At 55.1% G+C, this 22095-nt stretch overlaps 2 protein-coding genes and 1 long non-coding RNA gene across 9 annotated transcripts in view; 2 read left to right on the top strand and 1 right to left on the bottom strand.

The window, feature by feature from the left end:
* ST3GAL3 (ST3 beta-galactoside alpha-2,3-sialyltransferase 3) overlaps window positions 1-6761 on the top strand; it is a 230784-nt gene extending 224023 nt beyond the window's left edge. For 5 of the 7 annotated variants that reach the window (XM_024125620.3, XM_024125619.3, XM_028485181.2 and 2 more), the window contains 3 exons: window positions 7-153; window positions 332-478; window positions 5712-6761. In XM_024125620.3, the coding sequence (XP_023981388.1) occupies window positions 7-153; window positions 332-478; window positions 5712-5801 (384 nt within the window). In that variant the 3' untranslated portion in view covers window positions 5802-6761. Of the gene's footprint in view, window positions 1-6; window positions 154-331; window positions 479-5711 lie in introns of those variants that run through there. The other 2 variants (XM_028485185.2, XM_028485192.2) reach the window with 2 other exon arrangements.
* A 530-nt stretch (window positions 6762-7291) lies between these two features.
* Window positions 7292-21868, bottom strand: LOC114485019 (uncharacterized). The gene is made up of 4 exons (XR_003678459.2): window positions 21713-21868; window positions 12524-12605; window positions 9122-9289; window positions 7292-7593 (listed from the first exon to the last, which is right to left on the bottom strand). It is a non-coding gene; the product is annotated as an uncharacterized lncRNA (long non-coding RNA).
* Window positions 11457-12488, top strand: ARTN (artemin). The gene is made up of 3 exons (XM_024125738.1): window positions 11457-11516; window positions 11810-11954; window positions 12028-12488. The coding sequence occupies exons 1-3, from the start codon at window positions 11457-11459 to the stop codon at window positions 12486-12488; spliced, it is 666 nt and encodes a 221-aa protein (XP_023981506.1).
* Window positions 21869-22095: the final 227 nt, after the last annotated feature.

The following is a 22095-nucleotide window of genomic DNA, read 5'->3' as shown; positions in this document are numbered from 1 at the left end:
CTACAGAGCGCGTCAGATGGCTTCTGGAAATCTGTGGCCACTCGGGTGCCCAAGGAACCCCCTGAGATTCGCATCCTCAACCCATATTTCATCCAGGAAGCCGCCTTCACCCTCATCGGACTGCCTTTCAACAACGGCCTCATGGGCCGCGGGGTGAGATGTCTGGATCCTGGGAGAGGGAGAAGGGGACCTGGGCCAGAGGTGCCTTGGGAAGGAAGGACAGGGCGGCAGGGTGGGGACAGAGGATTCAGTTCTCAGGAGCAGAGCTCAGCTCTGGAGAGCTTCGCCGAGGGTCTCAGCCTCACTCTGCACCCCCTTCCCCTCCATCCAGAACATCCCGACCCTCGGCAGTGTGGCAGTGACCATGGCACTACACGGCTGTGATGAGGTGGCAGTTGCAGGCTTCGGCTACGACATGAGCACACCCAATGCACCCCTGCACTACTATGAGACCGTGCGCATGGCAGCCATCAAAGAGGTGCAGGGCTGGGCGGGGGGCAGTCCCTGGGCAGGACGAGGGAGGGGTCAGTGCCAGCGCAAAGGACAGACTGACTGCGTGTGTACAAATGAATGGTCAAGGGACGAGCCAGCTTCGGGTCTGGCTGCTCAGAGCTCCCTGGAAGGCCCTGCCCCACCCTCAGCTAAGTTGGGTCACCAGCCAACCATCCCTGCCTGCAGGCCTCTGACCACCAAGCATCCTTCTCCCTGAACTTCCCCTCCTTGGCCCTCTCCTTGTCCTGGTCCAGCCCCTGCCTCCTCCTTGCTGCTCCCCAGCCATCACATGCCCATCTTGGAGCAAGCTCACAGCCCTCCTCTCTGCTTCGATCCTCCTCTTCCCTTAGAGGACCTCCTCGCCCCCTCAAACAACCCACAGACATTACCTCTCTGTGCCAGGATGCCCTCATACCTCCTTCACCCTTCCCCATGGCCAAGCACTAAAGCTTTCTAGCACCCGGAGTTGCTTCCAGGGTGATTCATATGTTCAGGTACCTTAAGTTCTCCCGTCAGCTAGCCTCTCCTGGCACCTCTCCCTTCACAGCAAGAGCCCACGTGGAAAATCCAGACACCTCTTATAGCACCCTTTGCTTCTACCACTCATCTCCCGCTGCTCCCAGCCTGGACGCTGGGCATCTGGGGCTTGTGCTTTGAGCAGCTTCTCTACTCCTGCATCTGGGTGGCGAGGGTTGTTAGTGTCAATCTCCCGGAGTCCGAGCAGACTCACAGTTCAGCCAGCGCTCGTCCCTGCTCATCAGTCTCTCACATGCCCGTCTCCAACCCCACTGCACTGTTCAGCCCTTATGCTCCCCAAAGCTCCCTCCCTCCCTCCCCTCCTCCACCGTGAGAAAACTGGAGAAAACTGCAGCCCCAGGGGTGCTCTGCCCCTTCGCCCACCTCACTCCCACTCACCCTTCGCCCCTCGCAGCCTGGCTTCCCCCTTCACCTAACATGCCTCCCACCAAGGTCACCAGTGACTCAAGGCTGCCGAGTCCAAGGGACACGCATCAGTCAGTCCCGTCTTTTCTGATCGCTCTGAAACACTTTCTGTGTTGACCGGCCCTTCCTGAGACGCTCTCCTGCTTAGACGCTGAGTCGGTCATTTCAGTGCTCCTGTTTCCCTCTCCAGGCTCTCTCATTCTCTTCCTCCGTGTCCTGGATTTTGGTGCATCCCTTAAGAGTCAGCATTAGCTAGGGCTCCATCCTAGACAGTCTTCTCTTCTCACTCCACATGTTTCCCAGGAGATTCACATCCCCATCCTTGGCTTCCGTTCCCATCCATATTGTCTTAGGCTTTTTGGATTCATTCAGGCGGGCTCGAGTAATTGCGAGTTATTTCAAGGAAATAAGAGAGACTTGGGAATCTCATGAGAAGCCAGAAATAGCCTTACAGCTGGGCCTCCTGTTGCCTGGAATGGGGTTCAGGAGTGGGAAGCTCATCTTGGGTCCAGGAGAGCCCCTGACCTGTCTTAGCCCCTCAGCAGTGGCTCCAGCCCTGCCTCATTTTCACCAGGACCCTGGTGGTCTCTCTGTCCCTGCCTCTCTTCACATATCTTCTTCTGCTTCGTCCCCTGCCAGCACCCACTCCAAACTGCTCTCACTGTGTTTACCTGCCCCCTGGCTTCTGTTTACTCCTATATTTGGTCTCTTACATATTCCTTTTATATAAACTTTATGTAAAAGTTTTAGGCAGAAGGTGAGAGGCCGCAGACATAGGCAGTAGCCGGATCATGAAGGGCTTTCTCTACCACGGTAAGGAGCGTGGACTTTGCTCTGAAGGCAGGAGGGAGCCATGGACCAGTTTTAGGCTGTAGATTAGCATGTAGTAGGGTCAGTGTGGCTGCAGGGTGACCTAGAGGGTTCCAGGCAAGAACAGAAACCAGTTGGGACACTGTCTCAGCAGTCTAGGCAGGAGATGAAGGATCCTGCACTGGAACTGTTCAGTGATGATGGAAAGACAGAGGTAAGAAACGGTTTGGATTTTAAATCAGCAAGGCCTGGAGGTGGCCTCCATGCAGGAATGGGGTGGAAGGACACCACCTTCCCTGACGTGCCCTAGTGGAGGCTGTTCCCCTTCTGCCACCTGCCACATCTCAGTTGTCAGGCCATTGCCCCCGCCCCCCTTCCTCATCCTGTAGAACCCTCTGGCTCTGAGGCTCACAGCATCTGCTGCACCACCTCCTTGTGGAATGCTGAGTGCTGGCGATGAAATCAAATGGCCTGGGTTCAGAGCCTGGCTCTGTACCTTCCTTTCCTCATCAATACAAGGGGTAATGTTAGGTCTGGGAAAGAGTCGATGTGATAATGTATAGAAGAGGCCTGGCCATGGTAAGCGCCCATACGTGTTAGCCATTGTTATTAATGTTTTCACCCCTACTTAGTCTTGTTACCTCTCAGCACCCTAGGGAAGTCACCGAAATGCTGTTGCTTGGGTGTAGGGTCCCTGTTGTCACCTCGGGGTGTCTTCAGAAGGCAAGTGAACCATTCTGTGCCCTGGCCCCACCGTTGCTTCACCTCCACCCGACTGATCAGTCCATTCTCCAGGCCCAGTGAGAGCCTGGGGATGTGAAGACAGTGGGGCGAGGACCGAATGCCGGCGGGATGTGTGAGGGGTGTCAGAGGCGTTCATAAAGGAGGAGAGGACTTCCGTGGCGGTCCAGTGGTTAAGACTCCACACTTCCGATGCAGGGGGCGCTGGTTTGATCCCTGGTCGGGGAACTAAGATCCCACATGCTGCACAGCGCACCCCCAAAATTAAAACAAAACAAAACAGAAAACATAAAGGAGGAGAGAGAGTAGAGAAGGGTTAGAAGTTGCAGGGTTGGGGAATTCTCTGGTGGTCTAGTGGTTAGGACTCTGCGTTTTCACTGCTCACTAACATCTTGTAAGCTGTGCGGCGTGGCCAAAAAAAAATGAAGATGCAGGGTCGTGGAGACCAAAGGAGGGAGTGCCTACAATGTCCAGCACTGCAAGGAAGTCCCAGGAGATGTGTGCTGAGAAGTGGCCGTCAGATGTACCAGCCCCGAGGGACTGAGCAGTAGCCAGAGGGTGAAGTGGGCTCACACAGGAGTCTGCCATGGGAGGGAAATCTGGGCTGGAAATGAGGATCTGTGGGTTGTGAGCACAGCTGCTTGTTCAGATACAGGGGAGGCACGGATGAGGTTTCCCAGGGAGATGACAGAGGAGGACGTGCGATGGTCAGGGCAGAACCCTGGGGGCACAGAGATAAAGGTGGGAAAAGAGCTGTGAAAAGGAAGACTCCTCTGCGAGCGTGGTCTCTGCATCCAGAGTCAGGGGTCCTGGTGAGGCTCCCAGAATCCTGCCCCAGCCCGTGGACAATGCAGGCGGCGTAGTGAGGAGAACACTGTAAGCTCCTGTGCTGTGTGCGCCGGGGAGAGATTGGGAAAAGAGCGCCAGAGAGGCGGTGTTGCCTGGTCCAAGAGAGAGATGCATCCAGGCAGACTTCTTTGTTTACTCTGTTATTACGAACTTTGTCAAACATATTCAAAGTACAGAGAGTAAAATAATGCACTCCCATGTACTGTCACCTCCCTCCCCCAGGTATCAACATGCGGCCAGTGTTGCTCAATCTGCTCTTCCTCTCATGCCTCCCCTCCCCGCTGGTTATTGGGAAAGAAGTCTCAGACATCATATCATTCCAGCCATAAACATTTCAGTAACTTTCTCTAAAAGATAAGGACGATTTTTTTCAATATTATACCATTATCACACCTGGAAATTTAACAATAATTCCTTGATATCATCAGATATCCAGTCCTCTGCTGACCTTTCAACCCTCAGGGACTCCCAGTGGGTGTTCTTGAAACTGACCCATCAGATTGGTTACTTCTTCCTGGGGAGTGATGCAGGCTTGGGTTAAGTAAAGAGCTGTATGAGTTTCTGTGCTCGCTTGGATCCTGGCCCTGCCATTCTTCCATGCCTCCATTTTCTTACCTGGAAAATCTAATTTCATTCAACACATACGTACTGAGCACCTACTCTGTGCCAATCAGTCCCTGCCTTCAAAGACAGACAGTGAGCCAGATGTTTGAATCTTCAAGGAATGAGGGTGAGTCACCCAGTGGTCTGCAACAAGGACGGGCAGTTTGCAGACGGCTGAGGATAATGCCAGGAGCCAAAGGAGCCAGAGGTTCAAGGGAGTACACAGGGACAGTTGTGTAGATGCAGCAACAAAGAGTGAGGAAGAGCCTGCCACCTCCAGGCACCATGAGTGTGGATGTGAGGGAAGAAAGAGTGTGTCTGGGGGATGCTGTCCTTGGGGGGAGCCAGGTTTGTGGTTAGCACAGGAAGTTGAAGGGGGTGTTCAAACAGGAATATAGAGGATTTTGCCCAAGTTTCAGACTGAAAAGATTTGGAAGGTTGGAGGAGGTTGACTGGGTCAGATAAGGACCAGATAAGAGCTGTTAAGTTCTCCACACCGGCAAATAGTGGCTGTGAACATCCTAGGGTGAGCCTCAGCGCTGACGGATGCAACAGAGCGGTCAGCTGTGTCCAAACTGTGACAAGGCCATTGGCTTTTGTTGTTCCTTTATTCATTCAATCCTGTTTCATTCTCTGAGAGACTCAGTCATCACAGCTTCCTGGTGAGAGTACTGGGGAAAGGAGAGAACCTGAGCTTGGGTGCAGTCTTCCCCAGGAAAGCCCTGGAAGGCAGCGTCTTCCCTGCAATTTTCATATTAACCGTACGATGAGCCTCTGGCCCCCTGGCTCCTCTGGTCTGAGAGGCAGGATTTCATCAGCTGCCCCCAGGCCTGGAGAGTGGATTGCAGCAGGCCAGAGAATGACTAAGCCACCCCACACGGTTCCCTTTCCAGCAGGGCCCGACCCCAGGCCTGGGCCGAACCTAAGTGACTCACATTGCCTGACCTCAGGGTGCCTAGGACCTAGGGGCCCGGAGAAGCTGCCGGGCAAGGACAGGTGGAAGGAGTGAGAACAAGGTTGGAAAGCCTACATCTCTTAAGACTTGGAAGAAGTTAAGAGGCCGGAGAAAGGGGTTAGAAGGTTATTTTCTCCAGGTCCTGGGAAGGGAGGAGGGTGAGCTGTGGCACCTCTAGGGCAGACCTCCCACAGTCAGAGCATCGGAGGGTGGTGGTCGGAAGAGGGCATGGAGCCCTGGGAACCTGCGTTCTAGCGGGGCCACATCCCGGCAGCCACCTGGGCTGCCCAGCTGACCACTGCTCCATCTTTCCTTTCAGTCCTGGACGCACAACATTCAGCGAGAGAAAGAGTTTCTGCGGAAGCTGGTGAAAGCGCATGTCATAACTGACCTAACCAGTGGCATCTGAGGTGGACCCAGCACGTGGCCACAGAAGTCCAGCCACCGCCACCTGCCCACTTCATTGGCCTCGGTCTGGCTCTGCCTGAGAGGTGCGGGAGCCTTCAGACCCAGAGAAGGACAGTGCCAAGTGGCCCCAGGGGTGGTGAGGCCTTGGTGGGGCAGCCAGAGCTGTGTCTGCTCAGAGGCCAGCCTCAGAGACCAGCACTAGGCCTCACTCTCAGCCTGGGTCCTTGAAGCCAGAGGGCCAGGAGGCCACTGGCCATGCCCAGCGGGCCCAGCATGCAGGAGGCAGACATTAGGCAGCAAGGCTGCTGCCAGAATCATTTCTCCAATCAGTGTTCAGTGTATTATCATTTTGTGAATTTGGGGTGGGGGGAGGGTAGGGATAATTTATTTTTCAATAAGGTTGGAGATGTCAAGTTTGGTCTACTGGCGGTGCAGAAGACCCACTAAAGGGCCCCTCAGGCAGTGGTACCAATGGGCTCCCTGTAGAGTGGGAGTGCCAGGACTAGCCTGTGTCCTGCTCTGGGGCTACAGGGAGATGGGCAGGATTTCAGGCCAGTCCCCTCCAGCTCATGACACTGTTTGGCCTTTCTTGGGGAGCAGATGGGATAGTCCCACTCAGCAACCCCCAGCTGTCCCACAGGGAAACCCTGGAGCCATCCTTTAAGCCAACAAGACGCCCCCGGGCTTGAGTGGAGAGAACTTCAGAGCTCAGGCAGTGAGGCCTGGCCCAGCCTGATGGGAATGCCCCTCCCTCCCCAACTGCAGCCGACCCATAGGACAGTGCCCCAGGCCTGGAGTGACCAACTTGGCAGCTGTTCTGGGTTTCGGCAGTGAGACTGCCAGGTCCTTGGGTTCTGCCTTTAGCCTGGACCAGAGGGAAGTGAGGCTCAAGGACCTCACCCAGGCTGTGGCAGCCATCCTGAGCAGCCATCATGGAAGCAATAAAGCTCTTCCCTGAACCTGGCCTCCTCTTGCTTTCTCTGACTTTCCTGGAAGAAACAGGAACCTGGGGCCTCAGCAAGTATGCTAAACCCAAGGGCCATCTCTCCAGCCCTCCTGGGTCCCTTTCACTTCTCGTGTTAGCTGCAGGACCTGGGTAGCCACCTAGGGGCCTTCTGGAGCCTCTCCTGTCCTATAGCCGTCCTGCACCCTCTTTGCCTTAAGAGAGGCAGTCCAGGGGCATCAGGACATGCCCCAGAATCTACCCTGCTGCCTCCTACAGGAGTCAGAGTTCAGGGGATTGAAGCACCAGCCCGTGCACAGTGCCTCTGGGTCACCACAGCCCCAGCACTACAGGGACAGAGGTTCCTGCAAGCACAGGAAAGTTACACGGCCGAGCCCCCAGCACACGGACCTAAACCACTCCCGGCAGCTCCGCTGAGCCCTGGAAGGACACCCCTCCCCCTTAGCACACAGGCACCCGGTCTCCCCTCAGGACCCCTCTTTCTGCACAGAACAGGAAGGCGCAGCCCATCTCTAGGCCCCCTCTGGCAAACATTATTTTATTATTATTTTTTTTAAAATTTAATTTATTTTTGGCTGAGTTGGGTCTTTGTTGCCGTGAGCGGGCTCTTCTCTAGTTGCGGCGAGCGGGGGCTACTCTTCATTGCGGCGCGCGGGCTTCTCATTGCGGTGGCTTCTCTTGTTGCGGAGCACGGGCTCTAGGCGCGCGGGCTCAGTAGTTGTGGCTCGCGGGCTTAGTTGCTCCGCTGCATGTGGGATCTTCCCGGACCAGGGCTCGAACCCGTGTCGCCTGCATTGGTCTTAACGACTGCGCAACCAGGGAAGCCCCTCTGGCAAACATTAGAAAGGACATCCCAACCTTACCCCCTAGAGCCCTGGAATCTGCTCTCTCCCTTCTCCAGCATTCCCAGGCAGGCCTGAGAAAGGCCAACGCACTCCTGCCCCTGAGGCCATAGGCCTGGGAGTGAGCTTCCTGCCAGAGCTGCCACGTGGCAACAGGTGGGGCTGACTGGCTCCATCACCTCTTACCTGACATCCCAATTCAAGTGCCATTCCCTTTTGACTTCCCACATGCCCCTTTACTGCTGCGCTTCGTGCTCAGACAGAAGCCTCCTCGGCCGAGGGGAAAGTGAGGCTCTGACTGAGGGACAGGGAGACCCAGAAACTCCCCTCGATTCTGCTGGAAACAAGGCCACTATGATGCAAACGCCAATGCTTCCTGTGTCCTACTACATGAATGGCGCCCCCTGGAGCTGTGCAGGGCATAGACTGCATGCCAGCAAGCAGCAGCCCTGGCTGATGAAGCCCTGGGGCAGAACCCACCCCCCGGGGCAGCCGGCTTGGGGAGGCAGCAGAACACAGAGCTGCTCACCGCCTGGCCTCCTGTCCCACAGGGGTCCTGCCGAGCCTGGGACAGTCAGGCTTCTAGTCCCCACCACTACATATTAACTGCCCTCCCAAAAGCTGTGGTTCTCCGCCTGGCCATACACCAGAATCACCTGTGCAGATGTGGAAACCTGCACATGCCCATTCTGATTCAGGTCTGGGGTGAGGCCCAGATTCAGGTAGTTTTAAAAGGTCCACAGGTGGTTCAGATGCACAGCCAGGGTACAGCTGGCCCACACTTGTTCCCTGAGCACTATCGGCTTCACCCACGGCTTCCAATTGTCAGTTGGTCAACGATTCCCAAATTGCCATCTCCAGCCCAGCTCTCTTTGCTTTGCTCCAGGCTACAAACTCTGTCACTTCCTGAACATTTCCACTAGGATTGTCCACAGGTCCCTCCAGCCTGGCACGTCCAACACTGAACTGATGAGCTCCTGCCCCCAACCTACCCCTCCTCAGGAGCCCCAGCTGCCAGAATGCATCCCCTCCTCCTGGTCACCCAGGCTAAAGGCATGCCATCCTACTTCCTCACCCCATCCAATCAGGCACCAACTGAGTTTTCAAAAAGGTGTGTTCCTGAAAGAGCGCACAAGGCCCCGCACTCTCCCCACAATTCAGCTTCAGAATCCTCTCTCCCCCAGCAGCCTCCTGACTACCTCCAGACCACCCTCCCCACCACAGCCAGAGCCAGCCACTGAAATGCACGTTGGATCACACCATTGTCCTGCCTGAAACCCTTCAGTGGTCCCCAGTATCACTGGGATGAAGTCCAGACTCCCTATTAGGACACACAGGATCTGGCCTTTCCTTACCTCTATCCGTGTTACCCATCCAACCTCCATCCCACCCACCAGCCGAACTGCCATAATTAGGCATCTGAAATACTAGCCTCCAGCTCCCACCTCAAGCCTCAGTGCAAAAGTTCCTCCTCCGGGACCCTCCCCTTCTTCAGCCCCCGGCACCCACTCCTACCAGCGCCGCTGTGCCAGGCTGAGCCGCGGTGTTTGCAGGTGTGTCTGTACTCCAAGCCCCAGGCGGCAGCGGAGGGGAGCGGCGGGACCACGGGACCGCAGGAGCCGGGTCAGACCGTGAAAGCCCCAGCGCAGTCAGTGCCTCTCGGACTCAAAGAATGCAGTGGGTCTGTTGAGAGAAGAAACTAGCGGTGGATCAGAGAGAGCAGCTAGTGCAGAGCGGCCAGCCAGGACGGCGGGAACCCGAAGGCCGGTGGGCCAAGGCAGGGACCGGCCTTTCCCCTCCCTCTCCCGCCCTCTGCCCGGCCTCCCAACTCCCTACTCCCAGTGTCTACAAACTCCGAACACTCAGTGTCCATGCCGCTGCGCCGCCTGGGTTCTCCACTCTGTCCTGGGGGCCCTTCCCAGCATCTCCTCCCCGCCCCACCTCGGGGGACCTAGTGGAGCCAGGGGGACCAGATTCCAGAGGGTGGAATGGCCAGGTGAGCCCTGAAAGGTGGGGCGGGGCGGGGGGTGCTCGGGCCCCACCCCAGGATCCGGTGACGCCGGGGCTGGAATTTGACACCAGACGGCGGCGGGCATGAGGCTGCTGAGGGATGGAGTTGGGCCCAGCCCCCAGACACGGTCCACGGGCTCCACCAGCAGCAGGTCCCTCGGGTCCCAGCCCTCGCTGTGTCCCAGACCCAGAGCCCTGCACTTGCGGTAAGCCGACCTGTTTGCCCACCTCTCATCCCAGCCCAGGGTCTAGAGGGAGCGGCCAGGGTTGTCCCCCTCCATTCCTTTCTTACATCCTCCCTCTCCTGGGCCTGCTGCGCAGCTCTCCGCCCCTCCCAGCCCCCCGCAGTCCCTCCTGTCGCTTGTTGAACTGTGCTAGCCCTGCTGGCCCACTGTAACGTGAGGCTCCCGCTGCTGCTACCGGGCTCAGACTGGCTGCCAAGCTTTTGGCTAAAAGGGGCACTGCCAGGTGCACAGCCCTGGGCATGAGCCTTTTGAGCTGCAAGGGAAAGCCCAGCACGGGTCCCAGGAAAGGTGCCTAGAAGAACACGACACAGAACCCCCGTGGTGAGTATCCGGGGCTGGTAGATGGGGAGGAAAGGCAAGGGCTGGAGGACCAAGTGGCCCCAGATTGCCGGGAGGGATACGTAGGGCCTGAGCTGCCTACGTCCCAAGAGACCTGCTCCTGGGCTCCTCCTAGTGCAGGGGGCCTTTAACCCTGCCTTGCCAGGCTTTCCCTCCACCAGTGAGAACAGTCACTAGCCTGGCTCCTCGGGCCCGTATTCCGTTAGCCGACCACACCTGGCCCTGGAGGACCTCACCAGGGAGGACCAGCCCACAGGTATGCGGACATTCTGTGTGCTCGCGGGTCGGGGTGGAGGTGACTGCTGGGACCAAAGAGCAGACCAGCTAGTGAGGGCTCATGAGGCTCCAGAGAGGTGTTTGGGAGTGCCAGGTAACGTGGGCTCACAAAACCTGGTGGGACTCTGAAAGCCCAGCTGGGCTCAGGAAGGATGGTTTGTGGGGGAAACTTCTAGGAGCAGGGCCAGGCTGCCAGATCCAGGGGAAGCTGGAAGGCGTACAGACCTGGACCAGCTCTCAGGGTGGCTAAGCTCTCAGAGACCAGTCTCCTGTAGAAGCAACTCCAGGGAGTTGCTGGGGCCTGAGTCCAGCTGAAGGTAGGGGAAAAGCCCACCCCCGGTTTGAGTCCACAAGCTTGGCAAATGCTACCCCCTGGTGGCCATAGGGAGCCATGGCCCAGGCCTTATGTTCCTAGTGGGCTCATCACCCTCCACCATCTGCTGGGTGGGCAGCACAGGCTGAAGCCTGGGCCTCACTACCATCAGATAACTCAGGTCAACCAGCAAGCACCCTCATTTTTCCCCAGGCCACAGCTTCCTCCTCTGTGGCATGGAGAGAAGTCTCTCTGTGAGATCAAGGGTGTCCAACTGCTCCCTTCTCCAGCCCTGCAGCACAGAGCAGGAAGGTCCCCTTCCCTGCACGGCTGCATGGGTCTACCCTTGTGACCTTAGATAATTGCTGAGCTTTTCCGAGCCCTGTTTGCTCATCTGGAAAATGGGGATAAGACCATTTACTTCATGGAGTTGTGAGGTCTGAAAGAGGGAACAGGTGCAAAGCACCACGAAATAGGTTCTCGATGCAGCCACTTCTCCTGGGTTGAGCCCAGCTGCCCAAGCCCCTTGTCCCTCATCTGGAGAAGATGAAGTGGAGAGATGACCTGCTCAAAGGATAACTCATCTCTCAATGTTCCAAGCTGCCTCAAGAGAAGGGTGGGGGAACAGGTCAACTACGGCTGATGGGAGTTCCTGGTGTTGACAGAGATGGAGCCTGGACGTGGAGGCCCTTCTGTGCTGCCCCTCTGGCCCCGGCCTAGGCGGCAGGTGAGTGGTTCTCCCAGTAACTCCCACCTGGTATTGAAGAAAGGTGGCTTGACTAGGGAGGGAGAGCAGGGCTCCCTGGGCAGGCGTCAGAAGTAGGTGGGGGAATGGTCAGGGAGGGGCCCGGAGGAAGGAGGAAGGTCAATGCCCTCCGGTGGTGATTCCTTCCCCGGGCTCCCCGGGGCAGCTGATCCATTATCCTCCAACCCGAGCCCTTCCATCCGGCCCCAGCCCCTCCCTGCGCCCACCAGGGTTTCCACCTCTCCACTGAGGCTCCACCTCGTCTCTCCGAGCAGCCTGCCCTGTGGCCTACCCTGGCCGCTCTGGCCCTGCTGAGCAGCATCGCCGAGGGCGAGGCCTCCCTGGGCCCCGCACCCAGCAGCCCGGTCCCCCGAGAAGGCCCCGTGCCGGCCCCGGCGCCCCCCGCGGGTCCCCTGCCTGGTAGGTGAGAGGGCGAGGGCGCGGGGCGGGGCGGGCTGGCCGGGGACCCGCGCGTGACTGCGTCTCGTTCCAGGGGGCCGCGCGGCCGGTCTGTGCGGCGGAAGAGCCCGGCGGCCGCCGCCCCCGCCGCCCGCGCCCTCGCCCGCTGCCCCCCGAGGGCCCCGCACTGCGCGGGCTGGGGGCCGGGGCGGCCGCGGGAGCCGGGGGAGCCGCGCGCGGGCCGCGGGGGCGCGGGGCTGCCGCCTGCGCTCTCAGCTGGTGCCGGTGCGCGCGCTCGGCTTGGGCCACCACTCCGACGAGCTGGTGCGTTTCCGCTTCTGCAGCGGCTCCTGCCGCCGCGCGCGCTCCCCGCATGACCTCAGTCTGGCCAGCCTGCTGGGCGCCGGGGCCCTGCGGCCGCCCCCCGGCTCGCAGCCCGTCAGCCAGCCCTGCTGCCGACCCACGCGCTACGAGGCCGTCTCCTTCATGGACGTCAACAGCACCTGGAGGACCGTGGACCGCCTCTCGGCCACTGCCTGCGGCTGTCTGGGCTGAGGGCTCACTCCGAGGGTGTGCGTTCGCACCCTTACCTGTGGGTCTCACTGCCCGGGACCGGCCGGGGGCCTCGGCCGGAGACGGAGGCTTCGGCCGGGTGAGTGACGGACATCAGCCCTGCGGAGATGATAGAGGCACGACTGACCAGCGGCCCCAGGGCTCTCACCCTGCCGGCCTCAGCCCCGCAGACCCCAGAAACCTCAGCTGTGGAGACCCGAGGACCCACTGCTCACAGACGCTAGCACTGACCAGGCCATGGACCCAGGACTCCTCCTCTGGAGAACCCAGATGTGTCAGGTCGCAGCCTCAGCCCAGGCCTGGGGGGACAGATCTGGAGACACGTTGCAGTTGTGTTGCTGAAGTGCCTGTGCTGGAGTGGGCCTTGGACTCACTCGTGGGAGCTGGACCCCTATTTATTACTTCTAAGTTATTTATTTACTTCTGTGGTTTGTCAGATCCTTCGCTGGGCTGTGGGGGCCGGATGGAGGTCACGTCTTGACCATCCCACTCACAACTTCAGGCTCACTCAGCAGTCACAGGCCTGGCCCGGGACTGCTTGCGCCCACCCAGCAGCTCTGGGAAATGAGGGGCATGGAACACAGGCAGAGTGAGTGACAAAGATGTGTTCACGAGTCCCAACAGGCCAGCCAGCTCACAAGCCCTGCACAGTCCCCAGCGGTTGGAGCCTGGGGTTACTGGTGGAGAGAGCCATACCCTTGAGACCTCAGGCATGCTGCGGGCCTTGTTTCATGGTGAAGATGCAGAGAACCATACATTGCCCCACCCCACTGTCACTGATCAGAGTCCAGGGCACCCTGACAGGTGCATACACTGCCTGTGCTTGCAGATGGCCCAGCATGGGGAGCTCACCACCCACATTCCATGAAACAGCCCAAGTCAAGTAATGAAGAGGCCGAGGGTGGGGAAGAAGGGGGTGCAGTGGGAGGCTGGTTTGAGGGGATGAAGCACAGAGCATCATGGGGATAAGAAAGCAGGAAAAGACTGAGGGTGCCTAGAGAGACCTGCTTCTTGGGTAATGAACAAGGATATTCACTTATTCATTCAACAGATATTTATTATTTTATGTCAGATGCTGGGTAGACAGCAGGGATACAGAAGCGAACCCATGATCTCTGCTCTTAAGCTTAAACCATGAGAGACAGACAATAAATAATTTACATAAATAATATTTAAATTCAGTTTGGCAAACAGTATGAAAAGGACAAGAAGCTAACAGGTGTACACTCATCTGGAAGGAAGAAGAGGTTAATGCTGACCCTGGCCTTCCACACTGTCCCCAAGTCATATCTAAGAAGTCAGCGCAATCCCTCTGAGCTTCTGTGTGTGTCCTGTGAAACCCTGTTTCCTGGGCCCAATGAATTTGTCCTACATGATTTTTTGCTTTGCAAATAAGATCAGGATATGTGTTTGGACGCATGCTGGGTCTGAGGAACCATGGGACATCCAGAGGGGTCGTCCGGAGGCAATGGGCTGTACTGGTCTGGAGCTGAGGAGGCAGGTCTGGGCTGGAGATTGATTTGGCAGCTGTGAGGACAGAGGCAGTAGCTGCAGCCAGGGGTGCACGAGGCCCCATGAGAGTGAGGCACGTTGAGGCTGGGATCCCTCAGGCATTTGACCGCATTAACCAAAATTCCTTCGAGCTGCCTAAGTGCCTGCCCGCTTTGGCACAGGGGCCCCCTTCTCCCAGGCTACACTGAGGAGCTGGCACGGGCTCTCTGAGCGCTGTATGCATTCCGGGTCAAGGAGGAGAAACAAGTCTGTGCTTCCATTCTTCTGTGTTCACTGCCCCAGTTCTAGGTGCCCCCAAAACTTTGGTGCTCTCGTGCTGCCCTCGAACACCCCCGTGGCCCTTCTCTCTGCCTCCAAACTGATTCAGGATCTTCAGTTGCCAACCCCCACCTCCAGCCGAAGAAAATGGCAGCAGTGCCATACAGTTTAGAGACACCTCATGAAGCCCTGGGCCCTGGTCCTGGCTGGGGGTGAAAGGGGGGGTTCTGTCAATTCCAGGGTCATTGCAACCAGGGATCCCCTGCTGGAAGGACTCGAAAGCCTGGCAGAGTCCTCAGACCCTCCAGGCCCTGCCCCTTAGTGGACATCTGTGCTCTCAGAGCCACTTACAGGAGATAGGTTGAAGCCACGTCTGACAAGGCTCAGAGAGAGAGCCAGGTCAGAACCCCAGCCAAAGGTGCTAGCTCTCGACACTCCCCAAATTGTCAGTCCTTGGGGAGTAGGGTCCCCCCAACTCAAGGCTGCATTCTGGGCCCCAGAGAGATTATGCCCGACAGCTTACAAAATTGTGGATGAAGCAGCAGCTTCTCCAAAAGGAACACATTCCCGCAAGAGCTAGTCTCAATCTGCAGCCCACAATGAACCAAATCCCTCTTAAAAATAAATGAAGCTATTTTCCTCCAACAAGTTGCAGAGGTCCTCTTCTCTGCCTACAACTTAGCAGAGGTCACCAGGCACATGACCTCACCAGGTAGAGCACTTTTGCTCCTCGGGGGCCACAGGTAGCTCTAGAATCAACTCTTTTTTTTTTTTTTTGGCTGCACCACAAGGCTTCCAGGATCTTAGTTCCCCAACCTGGGATAGAACCCATGCCCCCTGCAGAGGAAGTGTGGAGTCCTAACCACTGGCCCGCCAGGGAGTTCCCTAGACTCTCCATTTCTGACTGTAGTCTGTTTCATATTTGCAAAATGACACTGCCCATTTGAATGATCTTCCCAGAACTAAGGTATGGTCTCCTCCAAAGGGGTATCAAGTCACCACCTCTTGCAAGACAGAAAACTACAGATGGCTTTGAAATGTCAGCTTTTCCAGCTTCAGGGGTCACTCAAACATCCCTCTAGATTAGTTTCATCCAGGAATCAAGGTTCGGGGATCCATGCGCTCCTCCTGCCCCGGCCAATGGCGTTCCTCCTCTCTTGTCCAGGGATTGCCGCATTTCCCCCAGCTAGAGACCTGGCGACTGAGTGCATGTGGACTGGCTGCCTAACCGAGGCCTCATCTTGAAAAGGAAAGGTAGGGTAGAAAGCTGAGAGATCAGAGAAAAGATCTAAGAGAATTTGTGCCATGTGAGATCACTTTTCTTGTTCACAGGGGTGGTTGCCTAACCTGTTGTGGAGTTGTACAGTCCTTACGGAAACTGATGAAAGCCAAGGATCCTCCCCACCTCCCACCTCACTGCTGAAAAAACCACCAATGTGTAAAGCTGGTGAACAATTTGAGGGAGCCCACAGACTTTCCGAAGCTCATTCAGAGATTCCGTAGGAGTCCATGGCCCTTGAGCTTTCCTGCCCTGTTCTAGGTACTATTATTAATGTCCTCCTGTAGCTCGATTAATTCCTCTGTCTGTGCTCAGGTTCCCATATCAGGGCTCTCTGTCTCCATTATTTACAAGCCTCCCTATTCTTCATCCTCTTTCTACTGAATGTCTTCTTTCCCTCTGCATTTAAACTCACTTGAATATATCACAGTATAAAAAAATGACACTGTGATTACAAATATATAATCTACTTCCACCTCTCCTTCACTAAAAGAGCTCTTGCTGCGGTCCCCAGTGGCCTCATCATTACTAAACCCAAAGGCCACTTCTCAGCCTTTAGTCCTTTGGACTCTCAGGGGCGCCCAACTTTGTCAACCCTCTTGGAACCCCTGTCTTCTCTTGACTCTCCATTCCATACTCTCCTGGACTTTCTCCCACCCCTGCTCATTCTCAAACTCCTTTTGGGTTCCTTTTCCTTTCTCTGCCTCTTAAGTGTTCGTCAGGGCTCTGATATAGACCTTCCTTCCCCATTTTACTTTCCCTGAGCAATATCACCAACTCCCATGGTTTCAGTTACCACCTCCAGGCTGATGATGCTCTCACTGTATCTCCAGCTTAACCTTTCTCCTAAGCTCTGTCTGTATCTCCAATACTTCTGTCTGCATAGCCTCAGAAACCTCAAACTGAACTTACCCGCCTTAGATGTCTTCTGTTCATTCCTTCAGATGCTCTCTCCACCCTTCTCTACCTGCCCTAAGCCCCACGTCGATGAGCTTCCCTGCTCTCCAGCCTCCGAGCCTCCTCCAGGGTTCCCTCCCAAGTGAATGGCACCAACCTCCATCCAGGGACACGAGTCAGAAACTTGGACGACAGCCTAGACTCCCTGAGCTTCGTCACTTCCATTTTCCATTAGTTCTCAGATCCTTAGATCCTGCAAGCCCATCCCACTTTCTCTTTTCCCAGTGCTATTCTGTTGGAAGTCTTCCTAATTTGTGGAACGGTTCATTGCTCATCCTCCTAACTGGTCTCTGTCTCCAGCCTCAACTTCCTCCAGTCTCAACTTCCTCCAGTCATTCTCAGCCCTGTGGCCTTTTAACATTAATTGAGCCCTAACAGTAGTGCCTTGGGCCAGTTATAGGGATTCTGAGGTCAGCTAGAAAAATGTTCTGCCATCAAGGAGACCACAGTTGGTGGAGGTGGAGGTGGGCGAAGGGCTGCCCGTTTGGCAAGTAAAAACAGGACATCCAGTTAAACTGGAGTTTCAGATAAGCAATACTTATTTTTTTTTTAGTTAGTACATCTCATGCAATAATTGGGATATACTTATACAAAAAATGTTAATCTGCTATTCAAATTGAACTGGGTGTCCTGTATTTTTTCTGGCAACCCTAGGTGAGGGTAAACAAGTAAACAGAAAATGCAATCAACCTCCCTAAGTCTCCCAGTAGAAGTATGACTAGGGTACAGTTATGTATGTCAGGGTCGGGGCGGATTCTATACTCACAAAGGGAAAGGAATCATTTCTACCCAGATGGAAGGGGCAGAAGAGCCAGGAAAGTCCTTGTGAAGGAGGTGGTACTTGAACTGGGCCTTGAAAAATGAAATATTTGCACAAGGTGGATAAGGGGCATTGGGCCTGTACTGGTTATCCTTTATTGCCTTCATTGCTTCTCAGCTCTGAATTCCCCCTTTTCACTGGCCATGCCCTCTCCGGCAAGGTCTGGGGCTCAGCCTTGGGCAGGAGTGGGAGGTGAGGGCCTCTTCCTTGGGCTCTCTACCTCAGCCCTAGGACTCTGCTACTCCTATGTTCTTTAGAGTTCTCTTCGCTTCTTACTAGGCAATCCCTCATTCCTTCAATCCTCTATTACAGTATAAGATTTTTATATTAAACTGTCCCTGTGTGCTTACTGTGTGGTTTCTCCTGACTGGTCCTTGTCTGACACACAGCCTTCTCAGCAGAGGCAGCAGCATGAACAAAGGCAGGGAAGCGTGGATCAGCCTGGAGAGCCAGCAATTTCATGTAGAATTGGGGGAGGACCCTCATCAAGATAAAAGTCTAGAGAGATCATAAAGGTCCTTGAGTGCTATACCAAGGAGCTTGGACTTTGTCTTGGGTAGAGCCACTGAAGGATTTTAGGTGGGATTGCCTAGAGACTTGTTTCAGATGGATTACTGGCTGCTGTGTCTAGTTTGGACTGGAAGGGGCAAGGCAGCGGGGCACCAGTTAGACCTGGAGCAGTTAGCGCTGTTCAGGCAACAAATGCTGGTACCTTGACCTAGGGCAGAAGCAGTGCCGACTGAGAACCTCCCCCGAGAATTCTTAACTACAGGAGGGCCCTCAGTTCACACTGTTTTAGAGAGAAGTGAGGCACAATCCACAGGACTTGGTGATGAACTGGTTGTGAGGACCTGATGAAAGGGAGAGTTTCCAGGAGTCTGGCTTGGGTGACTGGTAAGAAATATAGGGGATGTAGTATTTTTAGCCTGTGATGGGGGTAAGGTGTGGGGGAAGTCATAAGTTAGGTTTTGTATGTGTTCAACTTGAGGTGCCCGTGACACCTTCAGAGGGCAAGGAGGCCGGCAGCAGCTGGGTCTGAGGGTGAGGAACTCAGGACAGTCTGGACCAGAGAGATCTGGGAGTCACAGATAAAAGGCAAGGGAGTGGTGAGATATGCAGGAACAAGAGGAGAAGCAGAGGCTAAGGCCTGGAGACCCAGCATTTAAGGAACAGGGAGAGGAGGGGAGACAAGCCTGTGAAGGAGACCAAAAGGGAGGGACCAGAGTGGTAGAAAAAAACAAAACAGAACAAAGGGAGGGAGTGGTCAAAGGGGCCAAATGCAGCAGAAAAATCAAGTCACATAAGGACTGAAACTGCCCGTTGGGTTTTCTGGCAACATGGTGGCCTAGAGACTCAGGCTAAGCTTCTTGCTGGAAACAACTAAAAATACTAGACAAAACATATAGTTTTAAAAATTAATGTGTCTGTGAGCTGGCAAACACGTGAGAAATATTCAGGCATGAATGAATGGATGACTGAATGCAGGAAACTACAAAGGTAAGCAAAGCTCAGTAGTTGGCGTTCACCTTGAAGGCATTTTCCTTACCTGGGGAACCTGGGAATTGGTTTGTAAGGGCTCCATGAGCTTATGGTGGGGGTCTACTTGGAACATTCTCCGTAAGGCCAGGACCCCAAAGGACTATGCCCACACCTAGGGCGAACTAGAAATAAACCTTCCCCTCCTTTTCCTAACCTCTTTCCCTCAAACCAGGGGACTACAAAGAAAGTTGCCTGCAATTAACTTTAGTGCTAACTGGAAAGGGGGCAACCTCCCCTGAGAATTCTTAACTACAGGAGGGCCCTCAATTCACACTGTTTCAGAAGGCTGAAAAACTTCAGACTGGTTAATTTGTCATGGACATGGATTGCTAGTGGTTCCAGGTGACCAACAGAAGCTCCTTCTCTTCCTCTCCTGGGCTTTGGAATACTCTCCTGAATTTGGGGACCCACTCCCAGGGTTGTCACAGGTTCTGGCTCCTATATGTCCTATGCTTATCTCTCAGAGGAGAGAAGAACCCATCTGTAACTAGATCCCAAAGATTCATTCCCCAATTAATTGGCTCTAAGCTATCCTGGATTGCCATCCATGTCTCCTGGAAGTCCCCTTTGGTCTGGTACCCAGAAATACCCCCAACCCTGCCTGGGGCTCACTTCAATCTGTCTGTCCTAGGTGAGTTTATAAAGCATGTTCAGGAGCCACTGTTGGTGAGACTTGGCTTCTTTCTCTGCCAGGGGAACCCCCAGGCACCAGGAAGAAGCCCTAGATTGGAAGCAGGGAGAAAACTCACTTTGACCAAGTTGTGGCCTCTGGGCCAAACCCTAGTCATACACCATCTCAGCTTGTCCTTCACTGCAGAAATTACTGTTCTTATTTTTTATAAAGTGAGTTTCAGAAGAAGTCAAGGTCTTATGGCTAGAAAGAGGCAGAGACAGGTTTTGACACAGGCCTAAGTCCAGAATTTGTTCTCTTAACCCTCCCCCCATCCCCCCACCTGCACAATGAGATCTCAGTATCAGGGCCAGGCATTTCACACCCCTATGCACAGACCTGGAATCAGTTACTTTATTTTGACTTCCTGTTTCCTCCTTCCAAATCCCCCCTGCCTCTACTCTTTCCCCCTTCAATGTATCATACTGTAGATATATTTTTCTAAAATGCAAATCCAATCATCACTGCCCACTTGAAACCCCATGATGGTTTCATATTGCACTTAGGATAAAGTGTAAACTGTTCCCAATTTGTCCTTCCTACCTCATTCCCTTCTCCCTTCCTCACCGCCACAGACATCCCCTTAAAGCGAGCACAAATTACTAGCTATACTTAAAACATTTTTTAAAATAAATAAATTAATTTATTTATTTTTGGCTGCATTCGGTCTTTGCTGTGCGTGGGCTTTATTTTTATTTATTTATTTTTAAAAATTATTTATTTATTTATTTTTGGCTGCATTGGGTCTTCGTTACTAAGCGCGAGCTTTCTCTAGTTGCGGCGAACGGGGCTACTCTTTGTTGCGGTGTGCGGGCTTCTCACTGCGGTAGCTTCTCTTGTTGTGGAGCACGGGCTCTAGGCGTGTGGGCTCAGTGGTTGTGGCTCGTGGGCTCTAGAGCACAGGCTCGGTAGTTGTGGTGCACATGCTTAGTTGCTCCGCGGCATGTGGGATCTTCCCGGACTAGGGCTCAAACCCGTGTCCCCAGCACTGACAGGTGGATTCTTAACCACTGCGCCACCAGGGAAGCCCTCAAACATTTTCTTGATAAAGATTTGTTGAATGACTAGATTCCCACTGGGCTCTGCTTACCAGATAATCAGGCTCCCTCCTCCCCAGTCTCTTGCTGTTCTTCAAGCTCAGATCAAGTTTCTCCTCCTCAGGGAAGCCTTCATCCACCTTCTCAGGCCTCAGTGGCTATAGCCAATGCCAGCTTCCTCCACTGAACACAGAGTACAGAGGTCTTTTCCCTTTTGATTTTTTTTTTTCCCTGCTGGGATAGCTGGCAAATGTTAATAAAAGGTGAGCTGGAGGGGTAAGGGGTAGAGACTGCTGGGGTCTGCGGCCAACCAGATCTGTGGCTGATCTCTGCTACCCTAGCTGTGTGTCCAGGGACAAGATAAGCTCAACTTTCCCCAACTTCAGCTTCCTCATCTGAAAATGGTAAATGAAAATACCCACCACAGAGTTGTTGACAGAACTGCACCTAAGGGGGACTTCCCTGATGGCACAATGGTTAAGAATCTGCCTGCCAATGTAGAACACACGGGTTCGATCCCTGGTCTGGGAAGATCCCACATGCCATGGAGCAACTAAGCCGGTGCGCTACAACTACTGAGCCTGCGCTCTAGAGCCTGCGAGCCACTACTGAGGCCGCATGCCACAACTAGTGAAGCCCGCGCACCTAGAGCCAGTGCTCCTCAACAAGAGAAGCCACTGCAATGAAAAGCTCGCGCACCGCAATGAAGAGGGGCCCCCGCTCGCTGCAACTAGAGAAAGCCTGGGCGCAGCAAAGAAGACCCAACGCAGCCAAAAAATACATATAAATAAATAAATTTTTTTAAAAAAAGAATTGGACCTAAGGTATGTAAAGTACTGTTCCTAGCACTTAAATGTGAGCTATTCTTATTTTAATTACTCATAAAGAGACGTTGCTCCCAAGAACCTGATGAAATTCTCCAAGCACTGTCCATGGTATGTGGTTTCCCAGTTGCTCACTGGGTGGCCCCGAGAGCCATCCTTTTTTATTCCTGCGGCGCGCCAAGCCCCCTTTCTTCTCAGGGTAGTGCGGACGCCTTCCCAGACGGCCCCTTTCCTGGGCCCCAGGTCGTGCCGCCAGCGAAGCACCGGAGTGACCTCTGCCCCCCCCCCGCCCCGCCCCACCAACACTTACCTTATCCTCCAGCCCGGGTTCCCAGCTCCACCCACCGGCCCCTTGAGTCACGTCCTCCTAGGAATCTGCCCCGCAGCGCCTACCGCCGGTCGGACCTGGAGTGCCTGTTGGCCGCGGTAGGCCTGGGGCTGGCGGGGCTCGGCGGGTCCCGAGCCCACGTGCTCCCCGCCTCCGCCGCTAGGCACCGCCCTCCCGCTGGGCGCAATCCGGACTACATTTCCCAGGGTGCGCAGCGGCGGGGGCCTTGGCTCGGCGGGGGCCTCGAGCGGCGCGGCGCGCCGCTCCGCCGCCTGCTCGGGAGCACGCGGGCTGGCGCGAGGACAGGAACGAGGACCCGGAAAGAGTTTCCGCGCAGTTCCTCCGGGCCGTGCTCGGCTGTGCCG

The sequence above is a fragment of the Physeter macrocephalus genome, chromosome 3 (assembly GCF_002837175.3).
Source record: "Physeter macrocephalus isolate SW-GA chromosome 3, ASM283717v5, whole genome shotgun sequence".
Classification (NCBI taxonomy): Eukaryota; Metazoa; Chordata; class Mammalia; order Artiodactyla; family Physeteridae; genus Physeter; species Physeter macrocephalus.
Note: the sequence above shows the minus strand (reverse complement) of the source record. Positions and strands in the feature narration are given on the sequence as shown.